This window comes from Pan troglodytes, chromosome 2 (assembly GCF_028858775.2).
Source record: "Pan troglodytes isolate AG18354 chromosome 2, NHGRI_mPanTro3-v2.0_pri, whole genome shotgun sequence".
NCBI lineage: Eukaryota > Metazoa > Chordata > Mammalia > Primates > Hominidae > Pan > Pan troglodytes.
Genome location: NC_086015.1, coordinates 174,318,754 through 174,340,298, shown reverse-complemented (window position 1 = coordinate 174,340,298; position 21,545 = coordinate 174,318,754). Strand labels below are relative to the sequence as shown.

The following is a 21,545-nucleotide window of genomic DNA, read 5'->3' as shown; positions in this document are numbered from 1 at the left end:
ATTTATAAAGCTGATTTTCAAACATTATATAGAAATGCAAAGGGCCAAGAATAACCAAGGCAATCTTGAAGAAGAAGAACAAAGCTGGAGAATTTATGCTACCAGTTATCAGGATTTATTATGAAGCTACTAATAAATTAAGACAGAGTAGTATTGTTACAAGATTAGACAATGGCCAAAGGAACAGAATCAAGGGTCCAGGAACAGACCCACATCATATGGATGATACCTGGTCTGTGTCAAAGGAAAGGGTGCTTTTATCAGTAAATAGTACTTGATCAATTGAATATCCATAAGAAAACATGAAACCTGACACCTGCTACATACCATATTCAAAAATTTATTCCAGCTGGGTTATAGATATAAATGGGAAAAATATAAAAATTAAAGCACTTAAGAAAAAACACATACATCCATGGCTTGGGATAGGCAAAAATATAAATTATATGTTTTGTGTTCTTAAACAGAACATAAAACAAAATTTGAGGGGAAACAAGGAGGCCTGGCTGCCGATTTCCTTCATATCTGACGTTTATCTCTGTTTTGATGTGCCATTGTGCAAACTTACTTTGAATTTCTGACTTAAAATTTTGCTCATTCAGATAGAGCATAATGGATTATTTAGTCATCCTGACCACTCAGTGGGTGCCAAGAACCTGTCAGGTCTCTAGGGCTGGTTCTGTCCGATATGCCTTTCTGCACTGCTGGAGAACCCTACAGAGGATCAGTCATTTGATCTAATCTTCATGGTTCTAAAAGCAGCAGGGATGTTTCGTTACATGAGCATCTCTCAATACCTTTCACACATTCTCAATATGTGGAAACAATGGCTTTCCTCCTTTTTCCAGTATATTCTCCGAAATGATACCAGCATTTCAGACGTGACTCACTGGAAGAGACATTTGATCACCCAAAGGTCTCTGGCCACAAGAGGTTTTAGAGATGACCTCCATGCATTGTATGATCTCATTAAAAGAAGTTTTGGCTCACTTCCATGCTCTGGTATCTGCTTTCAACCACTTCAGTAGTGAAAGAAGGAAAGGGATCTTCAGTCCCTCTCTTAAGGATTTATGGGGTACATAAATTTTGTGAAAACCACACATTTAAACCCCTGATGCCTACCCTGTGACAAACTGAACAGATAAGAAAGGCAATTTTTTAAGACCTAAACCAGTGCCTCAAACCCTTCTATAACATGGTTTATGTTTTCTGATATCTCTAAATGTATATATGGGTCTTTTTGGACCTCTGTACTCTCATGCTGAATTTCTTTGACAAGAGAATTCAGATATCTAGGTTTGTTTCTTTTCCTGTCAACCTCATTTTTCATACCGTGATTTTGTTGTTGTGGAGAAGATGAAAAGCACAAAAAATTAAAAGTAATAAAGAACACTCGGGGACCCGATACATTGAATTATCAGGTGTTAGCATAAAATAATTTGCTTTAAGACTCCATTTTTAGATTATTTTAGATTATAATTTATCTGAAAAATATATGACTACTTTAGAGTAAGTCTGTAGGTTAAAGAATTCACACCACAAAGAAGCCAAAAACAGAGTAATTCATGAAGAAATGGAACACAAACAGGTTTAGTTGTCACTGAATAATTCTCACATAATGAGCACAAAGTCACAAATAGCATAAACTAGCATAAACTAAAAATGACAGTGATGAATGCCAACAAAGGAAATAGAAACTGTATTCCTTTTTAAATGTAAGGCACAATGGGTAAAGCCAATGGGAAATTTCTTGGCTGGTCTGAGAAATATTTTACTTCGCTTAATTAAAATTGTATAACAAGGCCGGGTGCTGTGGCTCACACCTGGATTCCCAGCACTTTGGGAGGCCGAAGTGAATGGATCACCTGAGGTCAGGAGTTCAAGACCAGCCTGGCCAACATGGTGAAACCCTGTCTGTACTAAAATAAATTAGCCTGGCGTGGTGGCGGGCACCTGTAATCCCAGCTACTCTGGAGGCTGAGGCAGTCGCTTGAATCCAAGACACAGAGGTTGCAGTGAGCCCAGACCACGCCATTGCACTCCAGCCTGGGTGACAGAGTAAGGCTCTGTCTCAGTCAATCAATCATTCAATGAAATTGGATAACAGAATGTAAATTTTAACTTTTAAATTCAAATATCCTGCAGGGATTCAGTTAAATCAGGTTAGTTTTCTGTACAGAGACTGTGTAGATGGTTCTGTTTTAAACTGTTTAAACTTCGCTTTTCACAGTAGTATTAACTGAAACACATGTTCATGTTGGAACCGTATAATTACTTGTGTGGTTCCCTGATACCTGATAATCAGATCCAATATGCAAGCATTTCATTAAACACAGCACCATGCATTGCAAGGACTGCCTGGGTATTTTAATTTATATTGATCAATTGCCTACAGTTAGAAGAGCACTATGAGCACATGAAAGATGTGATTATAATTCTGAAAAGTATGTCTGGGTGAGTGTAAAGTTTTTGGATCCTTAACAGTCAAAATAATTTATTGGCATCTTGGCTTATGTTCCTATTAACCCTTCTTAACTCTCCATCACTCCAGGGGCTGAGTCACCTGCACCAGCATAAAGTGATTCATCGAGATATTAAAGGGCAAAATGTCTTGCTGACTGAAAATGCAGAAGTTAAACTAGGTAAGAGCAGAATCCTGTGAGCCTTGGAATTGCAGGAAGTGATGAGATTATATTAACAGCTCTAAAAAAATTAATGTTAATTTGTCACCGTGGATTTGGAGAGCATTGCCCTAAAAATGGAAAGGAAAATGTTTCTTTGCCTATTTTAAAAAATATTTTCTCAAGTCATTCTGAGGAATGAATTATATATAATGTGGGAACAGAACCACTTGCTTAATCAATATATAGAAATAATTGAGATTTTTTTGTTTCAGCAGAGATTAGAAGTGACAAACTTTGAAATGGCCTCCTATATCTTACAGTTTGTTTATACTGTTGCCGCTATAACAGAGCACTAGGACCCAATTTTTTTCCATTAAAATATACACAGGCATATTCAGAATAATCAATTCCTGCTATATTCCCATAGGTTTAAGTTATATTTACATTGATTTTGTTATTACCTTGGGCTCCTGTGCAAAGTGGATACTTAATATTCTACTTTAGGTGCATACTGATTACCCCCACTTCCATCAGTGGGAGAATCCTTCTCTTTGGCATATCTATTAGAGCTCTTTCCGCAACGAATCTGGGACTGTCCAAATAGAGAATTACCACATGCATTTGACTGCTTGATGTATATGAGTAAGAGCATGAATTGACAAATATCCAGTAGGATATGTAACTTGTCATCTAGAAAAGGATCGCTGTCCATATGATTGTATATTTTCAAAGAGATTTAAACATCTTCTATGTTTATATCCCAAACATTTGCTCTTCCTTTTTGTTGAAATATATGACTTCCATTTTTTTTCTTAGTTAACATTTGGGACCAAACTTTCTCACCTCATGAATATTCTCTTTTAAAAACAAAAGTATACATTATGTAGGCTAAGCAGTTATATATGTATCAACTAGATAAGCTATCCTGAGAGCATTCTTGCATCACTAATTAACAGTTACTTGTTGAGTATATATTATATGCCAGGCCCTGTACAAGACAATTTTCTATAGATTATCTCTCATAAACATCAGAGCAACTCTGTGTAGATGTCATCATCCTCATTTTACAGATTAGGAAACCGAAGCTCAGAGAGGTTGATCTACTAGCCCTAGGTCATACCACTAGTAGCGGCAGAAATGAGATACAAACTTAGGCAGTCTGACTCAGACTTTTGCTTTTAATCACTTGTCTTATATCCCCAAAATACTACCCTTTATGACAACCAAGCTTACTTTTTTTTAACACCTATTTTTGGTCCCTGTGAAGCCTTGGTGTAATCAAATGTAATTCTTTGCGCCTTCCTCATGGGTACACTTCATCCATTTCTCATGCAGTTTAAAAACATATTCACAATATAGAAAAGGTAGAAGCAACCCAGGTGCCCATCAACAGGTGAACAGATAAACAAAATGTGGTCCAAACATACAATGGAATATTATTCAACCTTGAGAAGGAAGGAAATTCTAACACATGCTGCAACGTGGATGAACCTTGATGATATTATGCTAACTGAAATAAGCCAGTCACAAAAAGACAAATACTGTATGATTCCACTTATACAAGGTAGTGAGAATAGTCAAATTTATAGAGATGGAAAGTAGAATAATTGCCAGGGGTTGGAGCAAGGGGGAATTGGGAGCTATTGTTTAATAGGTACAAAGTTTCAGCTGGGGAAGATGAGAAATTCTGGAGATGGACAGTGGTGAAGGTTGCACAACAATGTGGATGTGCTTAGTGCCCCAGAAATGTACATTTGAAAATGGTCAAAATTGTACACTTTATGTTACTTATGTTTTACCACAATAAAATAATTCACATTCATTTTATCGCTATCTAAAACCTAAGATCACAGACTTTATTTACTTGTCTTTTCTTAAATAGTGGACTTTGGAGTCAGTGCTCAGCTTGATCGAACAGTGGGCAGGAGGAATACTTTCATTGGAACTCCCTACTGGATGGCACCAGAAGTTATTGCCTGTGATGAAAACCCAGATGCCACATATGATTTCAAGGTATGGCTTCTTTGTTGTGTTTCAAAACTATGCCTACCATCTTATCCTGAGTCTTACAAAGTCTTACATGCCTTTATATTTATGATTTATGTCACCCAAAGGGAGAACTGAAAAACATTATTTGAGTTTAAGACCTATAAGACATTCAAGTGAGGATCTTTTTAATGAATTCACCCATCTTATCTGATGGCCTGTTTGTAAAAAATAAAAAAATAAATAAAAAGTTTAAATCATTTTCTATATTTTTTAAAATTTACTCTTGCTTCTTATTATTGGAAAATAGATTGGATTTCCATTTTGGTTATGGTTTAGATTTTTGGAAGAGTATATATTCTGATAGCTTTTTACGTTAAACTAAGATGTGAGTTTGTTGTCTTGGGTCATCTTTTTCTGGTTGAGAATAATCTGACTTACTCACTTCTACAATGCTCGAAGTATAATTATCTGGGGTTTCTTTTTCATGAGAGGGAATCAGATGGAATATTGGTGACTACTTTATGGTATTTCTGTCGTGTGGCCTGATGTTTCATAGAAATTTGATTTGTGACTTGTTACTTTATATTATAAACTAGAAATTTGCTAATAAATTCAAAGCTGTGTTCAAATAGATTTCTCCAAGAAGCCCTGCTCTTTTCTATTCTGCTAGCCAATAACCAAACATAATTTTGCATTATTGCCCCGCAGGTTTATTGTCTGGACTTTCAGGTGAGACGGCTTTCTAATGAATGGTGACTGAAAGTCAAGGCAATAAAATTAGGGGCAATGGGATCTAGGAACTGTGTGTGGGTTTCCAGTCTGTGCATTAGGTAGAGAGACACCCTGTGGTCTTTGTGTACATTACAGGACAACTTGGGCAAAACTTGATCTGCTTGGGCTGGTTTCAGAGGTGCATGGACTTTTCACCAAAACACTTTAATGATCCTCTGTAAATACTCTCATCTAACAGATGAAGAAACTGAGGCCGAGGTCTGCAGGTGCTCACCGGGTTAGCAATCCTCTCAGAGTTAGCACTTGAATACAGGTCTCCAAACTTTCTGTTCAGAGCCCTCTCCAATATATTACCTTGCTCCTCTGTAATGTACTTCCATATAAATCTCCAATTTATCAATTGAACTGTATATTTGAAGAATATTTCACTTTTAAGGAATATTTTTAGTTCTCGACATGTGGGGTTATTATTGAAATCGGGTCTCAAAGATGCAAACATTGCAGCGTTTTTGAGGCCCCGTATCTCAGTGTTGACAAAAAGTTTGCCTCTTTTGGGAATTGCAAGCTTGAAGGTCTGAAAACCTAATAATCTCCCATAAATTTCCTCCTTCCTTCAAAGTTAGTCACTGTAATAACCTGACAACAATCTGTCTGAAAACAGCTGCCAAGTTAAAAATTAATCTCCTGCCAAAATAAGTGTCATTTTTTAAAACTGCTAATGATAAGCATATGTAAATAATTCTGTTTGCAAATCCCTTCAGAGAAGCCACTACAAAATATACATCCCAGGCCAGATACGGGTATCATGATTAGCTACAAGCAATTCTTCAAACCATAGTTATACCTAACAAGTGCTAACTAGTCTACATCTGGGCCACAGATATTCTAGATTACTATGTAACATAGCATGGGGAAACAGCGTTTGCAGCTTTTACAACCTCAGCTTAATCTTTTAAGTATTGTGACTGACTGCACTATATATGGGACTTTTGTTATGTAAATAAAGTGGGTGCCTTCAACTGACTTGTTTTCAGTAGGGTATCTAGAAGAGGCTTTCCTTCTGGCCAAGCCAAAGCTTGGAATTAAACTGATATTTTGGTCCTCTTTCCTCAGATTATGGCTAAGGAGTATAGTTCAAGATCACTGTAAATGGTGTGAGACCAGTGCATAACTCTAGGTATGGGCAAATCCTGGTGTATGAGTAGCCACAGAGGTTGTCATGCTGCACAGTGATTTCAAAGGTACTGGAAGGCTCACCTGGCTATAAAAGTATCCTGAGACATTAAAAAGATTGAAGATGAATGTCTGTGTGTTTTTTTAAAAAATAAAGAATCCTGATAGAATAGGTTCAACGGTGTCAGTCATTTAGACCTTAGTGCAAATGAGTTTAACAGGATTGTCAGGAATGCAGGTTGTGCAAGAGGAGGAAAAAGTCATGAAAAGTCATGGCAGGGATATGAGCTTCACTGGTTATTTGCCATGGGTAAAAAGAGGAGGATGACAAAAGAATGAATAAGGAAGGCTTTTCTACAGAGGACTTTATAATATGGAATTATTTTAGGTTTTTAAAAAAATTCATAGTGGTCTTCAAAGACATCTTAGACAAATCAAATAGTAAATAATAAATAACAAAACCAAGCCATACCCTGTTGGGGTATAGTGGAAGGTTTGGGGATTCTTTGCAGATTTATTTAATCCACTTATACAGTTTTACTGTGGGCCAGAGAAGATGCTGATCTTTAAATAACCTTACTACTTCTTTCTTGGCACCATATATCATCCCCTTTTCTGTTCAGTATCCTTAGGAATGTAACCTGTCACCAGGGGACAACTTGACAATATGCTGACTTTCAAAATCATTTATTCATTCACTCAGTGCATATTTATATCCATTGTGTATAAGGAGTTAGTCAAGCTGTATCTGTACATGTAGTTTCTGATAGAAGGTTCATTTGAGACCCCATCAAAGCCCGAGGATTTCGCTGTGTGTTTGGTGGTCCACTTGGCCCAGTGGTGTATCCCAGCCCCAGAAGCTTGATGTCAACACTTTGGGCCCTCATGTGCTATAGCCACTTTCAGCTGAGAGTGTGTATTTAGAATAAAGGATGACTTGGCCACCGGACTTTATTAGATTTCTTACCACAAAAGTCCTTTCTGTAAAATAAAGACAAGAAGAAAAAGAAAAAGAGTATAGCTTAGTTTTGTTATTTGATTTATTGTTTATCAATTATTTTTTGATGTGTCTAAGATGTCTTTAAAGACCACTATAACTTTTTACAAAACCTAAAGTAACTCAACTTATAAGGTCTTCCTTCTGTAGCTTTTTATTGCAGAGTCTGGTTTTGTGTGATATCTACTGGGCACAGTAAGTAACTCACTGAAAATAGACCCTCTCCTAAGGAGGAGTGCCAGAATCTCATTTGCCGGGTGTGCTGGCTTTCCCCTGGAGGCCCTTCCTTTCTTGTTTTCAGAAATTCTGTCAAAACACTTCAAGTGAAAGGAAAGGTTTCATTTCCCTGATAAGTATGTGGGGCAATAATGAAAGCTTTCCCGTTTAATAATAAGCATTCAAAAGATTTGAAATTAATAAAACTGTTCAAAATGCCTAGGCTGTTTAAATTGTTATTTTTTAAACCTACTTTGAATTTCATTTTGGTTGGATGGGATCTGCTAAGCATTTTATAGTCCTGTGTATTTATTACTTTAACAGAACCATCCACTAAGAAATTTCTGTGGCTGAATGCCACAGTATAGTACACATAATGTAGTCTTATTCACCTCTTCCACCCCATAGACACACACACACACACACACACACACACACACACACACACACACACGGGAAATCTATAAAGAACCTGGAAAAACTTAATAGTATTTACTTTTGAATAGAGCATGTGGATGGAAAACTTACAATTTTTATTTTCTATATCTTTCTGTCCTGTTATGTTTTTTGCCATAAACAGGCCTTGCTCTTATATGAAGCCAATGAAGTAAGAGATGCACAGTGAAATGGCTTACCCCCTCATCCCACTCCCCACCAGATTCCTGTCCTCAGGGCTGATCTGTGCCAATGTTGTTTATTATTTGCCTAAACTCTGTTTATGAGACTTTCATATGGGTACTGCAGATTATTTGCAGACATGGGTGTCTCCTCCAGCGTTTGGGTGAATATTGTGATCTGGTTGTAGAGAAAAAGTACTCTTTTCCCCTGTGTCACAGATAATTGGCATTATTCAGGCAGGGTGGAAATACTTCTTCTAAGTAAGAGGTTCAGTTGGAAATGAAGTGAGCAACCTAACTAGTGGTAGAGTTCCCGCCGTGCAGGGTGTCACCTGAGAGGACAATATTCAGATTGCAGAATGATGCATTTATACTCTCAAACAAGTCATGGCCTCTGTCTACTGAGATTCAAACAAAGGTCCTTCCCTATTCGATCAGAAGGAAGATGACCCAGATAGCATGTTAGTGTCACCAACAGGAAACTGAAACTCCTGTTCAACATATTTTTGTGGCTCTCTGTTCACACCCACCTATAAAGGATTCCTTAGTGAAACGCAGCCAGTACCTCCTCCATGCAACATGCTGATACCCAGGGGAAGAGAGTGAGCTATTCTAATATTTTCCCTTTGGTCACATAACAAGTGAAGATGGACAAAAAACTAAAGATTTCTGTCCTCAGTTTGTTTTATGTGTGAAATGGGATTATTAATAACTATCTCCACTTCAGTGACCCTAACTCACCACCTAAGTTCTGTGTCTAGATAACATAATATATAAATATATAACATAATTAATAAGAGTCAGTCCTTTGAAGTCAGACAGGACCAGTTTAGACTTTGCCTCCTATTTGCAAATTACCTCAGGGGAGTTATTTAACTTTTTGTAAACCTGCATAAAATGGGAATAATAAATTGTTTATTCGGAGGTTATAATAGAATAAAGTGAGAATATATATAAAGGGATTAATACAGTGTCCACCACTTGGTAAGTACTCAATATATAGTACTTAGTATATATATTATAGATAGTTTTGTGTTTATGTTATCATATGGAAGTATTGCTATTTGGGGCCTTTTTTTTTTTTTTTTAAGACGGAGTCTACCTCTTGTCACCTAGACTGGAGTGCAGTGGCACGATCTCGGCTCACTGCAACCTCTGCCTCCTGGGTTCAAGCGATTCTCCTGCCTCAGCCTCCTGAGTAGCTGGGATTACAGGCGCCCGCCACCACGCCCAGTGAATTTTTGTGTTTTTAGTAGAGACGGGGTTTCACTGTGTTGGCCAGGCTGGTCTTAAACTCCTGACCTCGTGATCCGCCCACCTTGGCCTCCCAAAGTGCTGGGATTACAAGCGTGAGCCACTGCACCCAGTGGGGGCCATTTTTTACCCCTAAAAGGCAACAGTTTCATACGGTTCAACCTCATATTTGTGTTACACACCTCTGTCTGCTTACGTTGAGCCAGAATCTGCTTCTCTATAACTTTTACCACTCAATTAAGATGTTGTCCCTAGGGACCATACACACAATGCATCAATTTCTTTTTCCCACCTGGAACATTTCAAAAGAATAAACTAGTCACAAATAAGTTACCCAACAAAAGACGATTTTCTGCTCTGTGATACAGTATGCTGGCTGTGCCCATTATTAAGCTATTGTCTGTCAACTCTGGACTGCCATGCTGCTCTCTGCTTTGTGATAATGGAGCTAGGAGTCAGCTGTCCTCCCTTCTGTTTGTCCATCTGACTTCTTATCAGGCTCTGCCAGCAGGGAGCAATAGAGAACGGGAGATCAAGTCTGGAGGAGGAAGGAGGACACACATTTTCCTGTTTGCTTCCTGTAAGCTTCTTGTTTATGCCTGCACGGTCCCTGTGACCTCTTTGACCACCACTGAGTACCAGAGCTCCCTGTCATCTTACCTGACTCTGGTTTGCTGGTTGAACTGCCAGTTGATGATATCTGGTCCTAAGGGTCTATCTGTACCCACATTCGTTGAATACCCAATGCAGCATGTACTGCATTGTATATTAGGCACTTTTTGCATATTCTTCCTTATTGAATTCTCTTACCAGTCCTGCAAGACATGTGTTCTTTTCATGTTGCAGTTCTTTTCATGGGCTCAGAGTTGTTAGTTGTGTCACAGTTGGGTCTGGCTGCAGACCATAGGCACCTTCTACCTCATGGTGCACATTGGGGTTCTTGTCTTGTGCCACACAGCCTCTCATTCTTCTGTGGCTGGTTCAGACATCTAAACGTGTTGCTTTTCTTCACTGTGTTGAGCAGCCCAGCCCCAGAAGGAATGCTTTCTTGTTCTGTTCAAGTTGCTTGTGTATCAGCTGTTCCCCACTCCCACCCTTACCAGCAGCCAAAAGTTCTGTCTTGCCTCTGCCTTCCCAAAGGCACTAGAATTTGTCTCTCTTCTGTTTGTAATGCACATAGCGCTAGGCTATTAATCATGCCACAGGCTAGGCTGCACAACACCTCTGGAATAATGAATTATCCAGCTCCTGCCAAAATGAGTCACACCATGGCCATGAACGAAACTTATCTCTTTCTGACTCTTTCCTCATCTTGTTCTTCCCTCTTCCCTTGCTTGTCTCCTGTGATCTGTCTTGCCAGTGGTAATTGGAGCATTTTCTCCTTAAGTTCTGAAGTGTCTTTGGGACTCGCTAATGTATCCAACGGCTAAACAAGGCCTGTCAAGGACATTTATGGCTTTCTAGCATGGGCAGTTGAGTGTAGCTTACAAGCAACTTTGGATATATATGACCAGGAATATAAATGTTCCTTTTGGAAAACAAGAGAACCCCAGCCAAAAAAAAAAAAAAAAAAAAAAAAAATCCTAACAATGATATCAAATGAAGGCTTAAGGAAGCAGCAGAATTGACTAGGTCATGTGACTTAGCAGAGTATGCACAGGTATTTGTGGTGATATGACCTTTGCTTTGAAAGGGGTGTTCTGGTGGCTTAGGGAAAGGCTGCCCAAGAGGGATTCTGAAGTGATGTGTACTAAATAAAGTACATATTTTTTCCCTAAACCTTCTTGCTTCCTGTGGAATAAATCCAGGATTACCTAACAAATGAGACCTCTCCATTTCCTTACTGTCAAAGTATGTTCTTCAAATTACTGCTGTATGTGTATTATCACTTAGGAATGCTTTTGTCTGTACTTACGTTTCTTATGTCACCAGAAATCTAGAGGTAGGCAGTTCAGGGTTCATGTGATGGTTCACTGATATCTTCAGAAACCGAAGCTCCTAGCTTTCTGTGCTGGCATCATTAGTCTTTTGGCAATAACTCATGGTTGCAAGATGGATGCTGTAGCTCCAGATATCATATTTTTATTCAAGGCATTAAGAAGTGGGAAAAAGTTAGCAAGACACCAGCTATATTTGTCCCTTATTTCAGGAAAAGCAGAAGCTCCCAGAAGATGTTTTGCTTATGTCTCATTGGAGAAAACTATGTCACATCCCTAACTGCCATCCTTAGCTGTCGGGGAGTCAGGATAGGCAAGTGTGGCTTTGCTATACTCTGAAATGGAAGCAGCAACAAAAATGAGGGTTGAAAATGACCATTGGGTTAGCCAATAAACAATTTCTGCCACAACTAAATGAAGGGAAATCATAGAAGACTAAGTTGGGCAGGCAAAGGCAGTGTCACCTGACAGTGGAGAAGAAGGAAATCAATATTCTTGAGCCCTACTTTGTGCCAGATTTTGTGCTAGGCATACCTGATCAATACATGCATGCCACGCTTATTTCCATTGTGCAATTGAGAAAGCTAAGCTCTGAGCAACAGTCTGCATGTAGCTAAATTGGAAACCTCTATTTGAATTCGGATCTGCCTGTCTTAAAAGCCTATTCTCAGTTGGGTGTAGTGGCTCATGCCCGTAATCCCAACACTTTGAGAACCCGAGGTGGGAGGATTGCTTGAGCCCAGGAGTTCAAGACCAGCCTGGGCCACATAGTGAAACCTCATCTCAATCAATCAATCAATACCTGCTTCTTTCTTTCTACCAATCCATGTTGCCATTGGGAAATTGAGGCCAGTTTTATAGCATGAAACTGGAGTACCTCACTGAATCTCAGTACCTTTAGTGAATTGCCAGCACCTTCAGTCACCTATGGACAAAGCAGGAATCTGAAGTAATTATTTTATGGATTCAAAATGCATTTTGATAACAAAAATGATAAGGGGAAAAATGGTGAATACTCAAGTCCTTAGATTGTGATGCTAGTTAAAAGAGAACTGGCCTAGGAAGCAGAAGACCCAGCTCAGTTTAAAACCAGCTGCTAAGTTGCTCTTTGATCTTGGGTAAGTCATGTTCCCTCATTTGTGAAATGAAAGGTTTGGCTAGGTGATCTGCAAAGAGTCTACCAGCCCTAGAACACTTAGGTTTTGCTACATTCTCTCATGTGTCTTTCATTTGTTCATTCATTCAATAAATATTTATTAAGGGCCTACTGTGTGCCAGGAGCAGTTCTAGGTACTTTGGTTACATCAGACAACAGAACAAAGATCCTTACTCTGTGGCTCTTAGGTTCTTATGTATGTGTGTTAGAGGTAAAGGGCACAAGCAATCAACACAAAACATGGTAAATTAGTGATGAATAAACATGTCGTATGTTAGAGGTGGTTAGTTCTGTGGGGGACAAATATGGGGAAGGGGCATGAGCAGTGCTGGGGGGAGGTCCCAGTGGTCCTCATTGAGAACACAGGGGTTGAGCAGGCTTTGGGGAGGTGAGGGAGTCAGCTAGCACATCACTGCTGAGGTGCTGCAGGAAGAGGGAACAGCTTGAGTCAAGATCCAAAGGCTGGGCCTTCTGAGCATTTTCCTTCTTCCTGACCTGAGGCCTGGCCTTGAGTTCTTCTTACCCCAGAACCATCATTTTCTTTCATATGTATTGGTTTTCAGCCCAGCTCAAAGCTTTCTGGACTTGAAAGCCATTTAAATTGGACCCTTCTGTTGCAGTTAGGGCCACAGAGCCTGGCTGCCACCTTCTTACTTGTGTCTTATTTCACACTATAGAAACTCTCAGTTCCTAGGGATCTGGGTAAAATGGTGGTAGAACTACCAAGGCCTGTAGACACTAGAGTCTTATCGAAATAGCACAGGGACCTTAAGAGCCAACCCACCATTTCCAGGCTATTATTGCTGTGTTTCCTGTTTAAAGCCTCCTGAATAGCAAATGACTCAGTGTTTCTCTCATGTTCCCAAATGATTATCTTTGTCTATCAACCATAAAACCCCAGGTACAGGCCGGGCACGGTGGCTCATGCCTGTAATCCCAGCACTTTGGGAGGCTGAGGCGGGTGGATCACGAGGTCAGGAGATCGAGACCATCCTGACTAACACTGTGAAGCCTGTCTCTACTAAAAACACAAAAAATTAGCCAGGCATGGTGGCAGGCACCTGTAGTCCCAGCTACTCGGGAGGCTGAGGCAGGAGAATGGCATGAACCCAGGAGGCGGAGCTTGCAGTGAGCCAAGATTGCACCACTGCACTCCAGCCTGGGCGACAGAGCGAGACTCCGTCTCAAAGAAAAAAAAAAAACCCCAGGTAAAATAGAACTGTTACCAGTTATTGCTCCTGAGCCAACTTGTAATAGATGGGTTGAGCCATCCCCATCAGCTCCGGAAATAACCTCACTAAGCGAGGCCAAGAGCCTCTGGGAGACTCAGTCACTTGCTAGGCCAGAGAAACACGGGGTGCAGATTGCGTTGAATGAAAATCTTTGTGTACATCTTGAAACATAAGAAAGAGAAGGGACAAGAGTTGACTTTGTGAGTTGTGTTGTATGCAGAGAGTTCCTTGGAGTCTTAGAATGATGGTGTTGTGAAGGTGCATTGCTATTCCCAGTTGAACTGAGAACTGGTAACATTGAAAGAATCCCCCTTGCTCCTAGTGTGAGGTTACACATGTGCCCCAGCCACCTGCTCTCAGGTAGACTGCACTTTAGGCAAGAGGCTAGAGCCCCTAGAAAACCCCCTCCACATTGTGCAGGCCTCTGCCCAATTACTGAACAGCCCTGAGTGTCATTTCACAGGATATTGAGAAACTTAGTTCTAGGGAGTGACTCAGCATGAAGGTTATGAATTTTATGAAGCTCTCTTCCAGTTACATCTCTTTTTCATGTGGCCTTGACATTTGTTTGATGGCAATAGCAAGGAAACTTACCTTTGATCACTCTAATCTGAGAGAATTTTGAAAAATATACAAAATGCATGAGGTATTTAAAATGAAATATCTATATTAGGATGTGGGCCATTGAATCAAATTTGATACTAGATTTTCTTACCAATCTGCTGTGAAACTGAGGCAGCAAGCCTCTTTTTGGTGTTTTCTAACCAGGTTTTCCCCATCTCTTGATATTCCCCCCTCATGCAATATTTAGAGACTACTGAGCCACAGACAGAGTATGGGAGGAGAATATTGTTAGAGATGGAGATTGTACAGGTAGAAGTGGAGGCAGGAGGCATTAGCCTAGAAAATTCTGTTCAGAGAATAAAAGTCAGTCTGAGCATAAGAAATAATATAAACGTATACTGGCCTCTATTGTACATACTAGTCTACTCACAAAATAGACAATATTTGTTTATCTTTTCAACAAATACATTGAGTACCTCCTACTGTGCCCAACTCTGATCTAAGCACAAGAGAGACATCAGTGAATGCCATCATCAAAAAGTCTCCCTGTCCTCATCTTATTAGGTAAAACCATATGAAATTGCTGTTTTTGTAGTTAAAACAATTGAATGTAAACAACACCTACTATCTGATCCAGCCATTCCACTCCCAGGTATTTAACTAAAAGAAATAAAAGCATACACCCTCAGATTTGTACACCAATGTTTGCAGCACCTGCATCTGTAATAGCCCAAACTAGAAACAGTCCAAATGCAAAAACAGTGATATGTCCATAGAATGGAATACTACACAACAATAAAAAGGAGTGAGATACTGATATGTACTACAACATGGATGGGCTTCAGAAACACTATTCTACATGAAAGAGATCAAATACATAAGACAACATATGATGTGATTTCACTTATACAAAACTTTGGAAGTTACAAACTACTTCATAGTGACAGAAAGCAGATCATTGGTTGCCTAGGGACAGGAGAGTGGGGATGGGTTCAGGCAGGAAAGGAAGGAGGCAAATGAGATCTTTGGGGGATGATGGGTATGTTTACTGTCTTGACTGTGATGATGTGTTCACAGGAGGATCCCTACGTCATACCTTATCAAATGGTGTACTTTAGGTACAGTTTATTATATGACAATTATAGCTCAATGATGGTGTTATAAACAGTCGAATAGCAGCAATTTCATATGGTTCAATCCACAGATAAGTTTCAGTAACGAATTAATTTAAAATTGTTTATATTCATTTTTCATACATTTATTGATAAGCTGCCATGTGCCAGACACCATGAGTGGTACTGTCAATGAAAAGTAAGACTGTTTCTGCTTTGAAGGTTAGTGGAAGAAATAGGTTTGTAAACAGAAAACTGAATGACTTTCACAGGAAGTTCTGAGGCAATTACCAGGTTTAACCAAGTTGTCCTTTGTTGACTGAATTTATGTGTGTGTCTGCCCCTTCTTTTTCAGAGTGACTTGTGGTCTTTGGGTATCACCGCCATTGAAATGGCAGAAGGTGCTCCCCGTAAGTACCCTCCTCTGGGGTGAAATCTGTTGCTGGTCTGCTCTGCAGGTACTGAAGTTTCCTTGCCAGGAGCTGCAGTTGCTTTACTTCCACTACACCGAGCCCTGCATGGATTCAAGCTGGCATATTTAGAAAGCAGAGTCATCTTAAATCAACCAGGAATCCATTCATTTCAGAGCAGTGGGAGAATCCTGTTTTTATTAGAAAAAAAAAAGGAAGAAAAAGAAAGCATACTTTGGGGAGTCTTGTTTGTTTTACAGATTCTGTACATCATTTATTCTTGGACTACTCCTCACCTGACATAAAACTGTGACCAACTCACAAGACTATAAACTCCAATGTATGAAAATCCAAAATTAATTTTCAGTGCACAGGTTATACAAAGACTCCACTCAATGGCTATCACTCCTCTTAAAATACTGATGTTTAAAATTTTAGATTTCCCTGCTATTTGAGGCAGAGTGGCTAGGGCTCCAGCAGTCTTGAGAATCTCAGTTCCTTGAGATTTGGAGTACTGGCCCCGGCAGAGAGTCTCTGTCATGAGACTGTGCCTCACAGACTTCCATATAGGAAGTGTAACTGGTTGTCAGCCCCAGCTGCTGCAATGGCAGCAGGCCGCACCTTTCAAGGGCCACTCCCCGCCAGTGACCTAGCACAGTGGGGATACTAAGGCAGGCCCTTTCCTGGAGGACACAAGATTCCTTTGTAGGCAACTTTCACCCAGGTAATCCCCTATGACTTTACAAGGCCTGCAGGACAGGCTGGGACCCTTCCACCTACCTTTTCTGCCTCTCTCCTTCACTCAGGGTCAGACTTGCATAGCAATCTGATGACTTCCCATACTGCCTGGCTCCTTCCCTGTTTCCATTCACATAGTAATTTACCCAGTAATATCCTTGGTGTCTGCATCTCAAAGGACTAGGACAAAAATAGGCCCTTTATTTGCACGACAGGTCATTATACTTATGACTTTTACCTTCAGGTTGTCATCGTTTTCTTACTTCCCAGTCTAGAATTGGTAGAACTCATCGGTAGCATGATTGATTTGGAGTGCTGGTTGACAAAATTGCCCTCATTCACAATGCTAATAGGCATGTGTGAATCAGAAAAATAATATATTGCAGTCTTAAACCATATTATCATTCTTGATGAGTGGTAGACAGGGCTAAAAATAAACTTCTGCCCACAGAATCCTTTGGCTTTTAGGGAGCATATATTCTTATTCTAGCTACAAAGTAGAAATTCTCCCAGATGTTTGAAAAGTAAACTAATAAAATATTTTATTAAAATAAGAACATATGAGTGCTTTCACTATAAACGATAATGTCATGTTTACAAGATGAGATCTTTTTATAACTTTGTTTTTCTGCCAGACTCTGTGTGACTTAATCCTCTGGGCTTCCTGGGGCCAGTGAATTTAAAAACAAAATGAAATAAAACCCGTTACGAAACCTGAAAAGCCATTCGGGATATCTGGAAACAGAGAAAATGGGGCTCTGGGGCTGGTGTTTTGGACTCCAAAAATCTGTGTAGATAACAATTGCATTTGGATGAGCTGTCGACGTGTAAGAAATAGACGGGATAATCAAATGCCTTTTATTTATGGCTTAGGCTTTTACTAATTAAAAATAGCTTACCATCTCCATTGTAGTTGTCATCTGATGGTATTTACTTTAAATGTCAGGTGGTCATTCACAGCAAGGGTGGCTGGTTGTTGACCCTTTAATTTAGTTTCCTTAAATAGGAAGTAAACATGTATTCACTAGAAATGTTAGCAGTAGCTATGTGAACCATGTTGTATTTTATGAGACTCCTGTAAGTGGATATTGGATCTTTCAAATGCTCAGAAGCATTTGGATATTCTGACTTTGTGCTCACTGGTGGTGTGTAAACTGAGTGGGTCATTGGGCAGCCATTATCTGCACAGCCAAGACGGGCTTGGCCTGGGTTTGGCCTCCTAACTGTAGCTGGCCCTTGTTTTGGTCTCTTGCAGCTCTCTGTGACATGCACCCCATGAGAGCCCTCTTCCTCATCCCCCGGAACCCAGCGCCTCGGCTGAAGTCTAAGAAGTGGTGAGTTTGGTCTTCGATGTTTCGCAGATCTAAGGGTGAGGTTTTCTTGTGATTCTATTTTGGATTAGCTCTAATCCCTAGGTCCTGCTGATAGAATGAGACTAACATGTATGATGACTTGATGAATTACTTTCCATATGCTGTCATTCATCTTAAAGTATATATTGAGAATCTACTGTTTGTACAGCAGGTCTTTATTCCCCCACCTTTAAGGTAAGAAATTATTAGCCAAAATGGGTAAGTGAAGCCAAGTAATAACATGAAAGCTCTTTGATTTATAACTCCAAGTCATATCTTTCCTGGCAGCACAGAACATCTTATCAGAGAGGGTGATAGTTTAGAGAGTCAGCCTGTTAGATTGGCTGATTTCTTTTCTATTCCTTACAACAATCATTCCCTAAGTGCATATACATACCAGGTAATGTTTGAGATTATTTCTCTGGCTCGTGTATGAGCATTTGCAGTTTTTTTGTTTTTACTACTGTTTTCACATATGGCAGGTGATACTGGCTTCTTATTTGGGGCAGCGATTTAACTTTTCCTTTTAATAAACTTACATAAAACGGTGGCTTAATTTAAAGGAAACTACTACATGAATACTAGTATGAGTGGTGTGAGGTACGGCAAAAATTATGTTGATAGGATATGACTGACTAACATTTGGGAAACAGTTCTACAGGTTAAGCCAGATGTTGGATGTTTGACTTTTTTGGGATAATTATATAGTTGGGATCTTCGTATCTTATTATTCCATAACCAAAATTCATTGCTTCCTCCTTTCTTCCTATGGAAATGGTGTATCCTCCCTGATACATTCTTGAATCTCGGATTACTCATGGTCTGAGGTCAATTCCTGCACTATTTGTGACCTCCTATCCTTTTTCTAGAGATAAGTCCTGGGCAGTGAGACCATGAGGGACAGGATCCTTCTGCCCCTTTCCATAGCCCTTCATGATCAGGCGCTTGACTGGGGTCCTCATGTTTCCCACCCACCCACACACAGGCTCACCTCTACCATACAGGGGGCAGCCTTAATTACCACCAGTCATCTACTAATGAGAGCCACCCTGGTGGAACAGAGGAAAGGGCACACTGCACAGAAAGAGGGAAGGAAACAGCCAGAAAAGAGATGGCAGCCTCAGAATTGCCGGGCCCTGCGAGGGGAGTGAGAGTTGCTATTGGTAACAAGGAGGCAGAGCGTTCCCTGCTCCTCCTTCCTCTGCAGAGGGTCACTGTGGTGCAAGACAACCCTTCTCTCCCCAGCAACAGCCCTCCCATTGGGTGTCATACATCATGTGATCGGCAAAGCACCCCAACACCCTGCTTCCTCTCTTCTCCCTGGATCAGACTCCTGGGGAGAGGGACTGGCTCAGTTCTCTTCCCTGGAAGTGACAGTGACACTACAAAGCCCTCTGCTAGGTTCCTGCTTGACATCTGAGCTGAGTCTGGTGTATACAGTGGGCTTTACTTACCCTGTTCCCTGCCCTATCTTCTCCTTGTCTCCCTTTACTGCTGCAGGACACGTATTCCGAGCTTTTCCACAGAGGAGGACAAACTGGCCCTCCACAAATGTATTTGACTGTCACACTATGGTCATATACCCTGTTTTAAAAATATGTGTATTAATTGGCAACACTTAAAAATCTGTCAATTGAGCATTACATTTAGATTTCTGGCCTTTTTCTTGCAAAGATGCAGTGAACTGCCTGCAAAGATGCTAGCTGCTGCTCCCATTTAGGACAAGTGATTGTCCTTCTCCTCCAGCTGCCACCTCCCCCCACCTCGGAAGCTGGTGTCAGTTGGTTAGTATACATCTCCTGTTTTCTTTTCTTTCTTTCTTTCTTTCTTTTTTTTTTTTTTTTTGAGACGGAGTCTCGCTCTGTCGCCCAGGCTGGAGTGCAGTGGCACGATCTCGGCTCACTGCAAGCTCTGCCTCCCGGGTTCACGCCATTCTCCTGCCTCAGTCTCCTGAGTAGCTAGGACTACAGGCGCCCGCCACCATGCCTGGCTAATTTTTTGTATTTTTTTTTTTTTTTAGTAGAGACAGGGTTTCACCGTGTTGGCCAGGATGGTCTCGATCTCCTGACCTCATGATCCGCCCGCCTCGGCCTCCCAAAGTGCTGGGATTACAGGCATGAGCCACCGCGCCTGGCCACATCTCCTGTTTTCATCTTAACCATGGTCTGCACCACCCCTTTTTGTGACCTACCTGACCCCACAGAAAAGTGAGTGAACAGCCCTTGCCCTACAGTGTCGGTTTTCACCGACTGAGACCCAAAAAAGATCAACGGTGTGCTGACCTTGTTTGAGAAATACAAACTTTTAGGACAATGCAGTCTGATTTTTTGGCTTCAAACCTTTGACAACAACTAATTTTAATAATGCTGGAGGGAGCAGGAGAAGTTTGGAAACACTGAGAAGTCCAGGCCAATTTCATCTCATCCTGCCACCTTGCACACCTTTCCCTTGATGTGTAAGGAAAACTGAGTAGGAAAGCTATGGGAACAAGTCCTATATTGTCAGACAGGGAAAGGAAAAGTAACCTGATTGTTAGAGAGAGACTGGGGAAACAAAAGCCCTGATAATGTGCCATTTCACACTTCGATTCCCAGCCTTTGTAGAGGTGGTGGTGCAGCCTCCAGGCACATGATACTTGACAGCAGACATGGCTCCCATTTCTCTGCAATACAATTCCACCAGTTTTTAAGTGAAAATATTTAAACACTTCAGAGTATTTTATCTTGAAAGCGCAGGTCCAAAGTGATTTGAAGTAAGTTAGGATTTACTTTAATAGACTCTAGTGTTTGAGAGGAAATGAAACATTTTGTTTATGTTTTTTATTTTAATTATTTAAAAGGAAAAGACTCCCTCCCCCGACCAAGAGACAAAATTCCAAAACATTCTTTTATTTCCAGCTATTCTCTACCTAAATGAGTTACCGGGTTAAATGCCTTGTTCTCAGTGTATATATCAACACCTGACCAAAGGGGGCGCCATTGTTGAGACAGGGCCATGAACTCTTCTCATGGCAAACATTCAATAAAGCATCATTTTCAGCATGACTGAGTCTACAACATACAAGGCATAAACTGGTCTCTTAGTGTGAGCTTTTTTTTTTTGTTTTTTAACTTGTACCTTCAAGATTTGAGAAATAAAGGCAGTGGCACTGCTCTTTCCACTGTCATCGTGGAGGGAAAGGAGACCACCACCACTCACAGGAGCCCACTTCTTCCTTCCCTATTGGTATGATGAGGAGAGGCCTTTGTGGTATGGGATGATGAAGTTAGGGCACCACTGAATGTTCAGGCAGCTCAGCCATTTAATAATAAGTTGTCTGGGAGGGTTGTAACCTTAGTGGAATCAGAGGAAACCAAAGATACTCTCACCCTCTACCTCCATATCAGCACCAGCAAGTGAATAGCAAGACTGGGATTCCCATTCTCTCTTCCTGTCTCTTGTG

At 40.5% G+C, this 21,545-nt stretch overlaps 1 protein-coding gene across 11 annotated transcripts in view; it reads left to right on the top strand.

The window, feature by feature from the left end:
* The window catches only part of TNIK (TRAF2 and NCK interacting kinase), a 398,989-nt gene that overhangs the window by 266,516 nt on the left and 110,928 nt on the right, over window positions 1–21,545 (top strand). For all 11 annotated transcript variants that reach the window (XM_016940186.4, XM_016940185.4, XM_063806396.1 and 8 more), the window contains exons 6-9: window positions 2,552–2,642; window positions 4,507–4,637; window positions 15,959–16,013; window positions 18,007–18,085. In XM_016940186.4, the coding sequence (XP_016795675.1) occupies window positions 2,552–2,642; window positions 4,507–4,637; window positions 15,959–16,013; window positions 18,007–18,085 (356 nt within the window). The remainder of the gene's footprint in view (window positions 1–2,551; window positions 2,643–4,506; window positions 4,638–15,958; window positions 16,014–18,006; window positions 18,086–21,545) is intronic.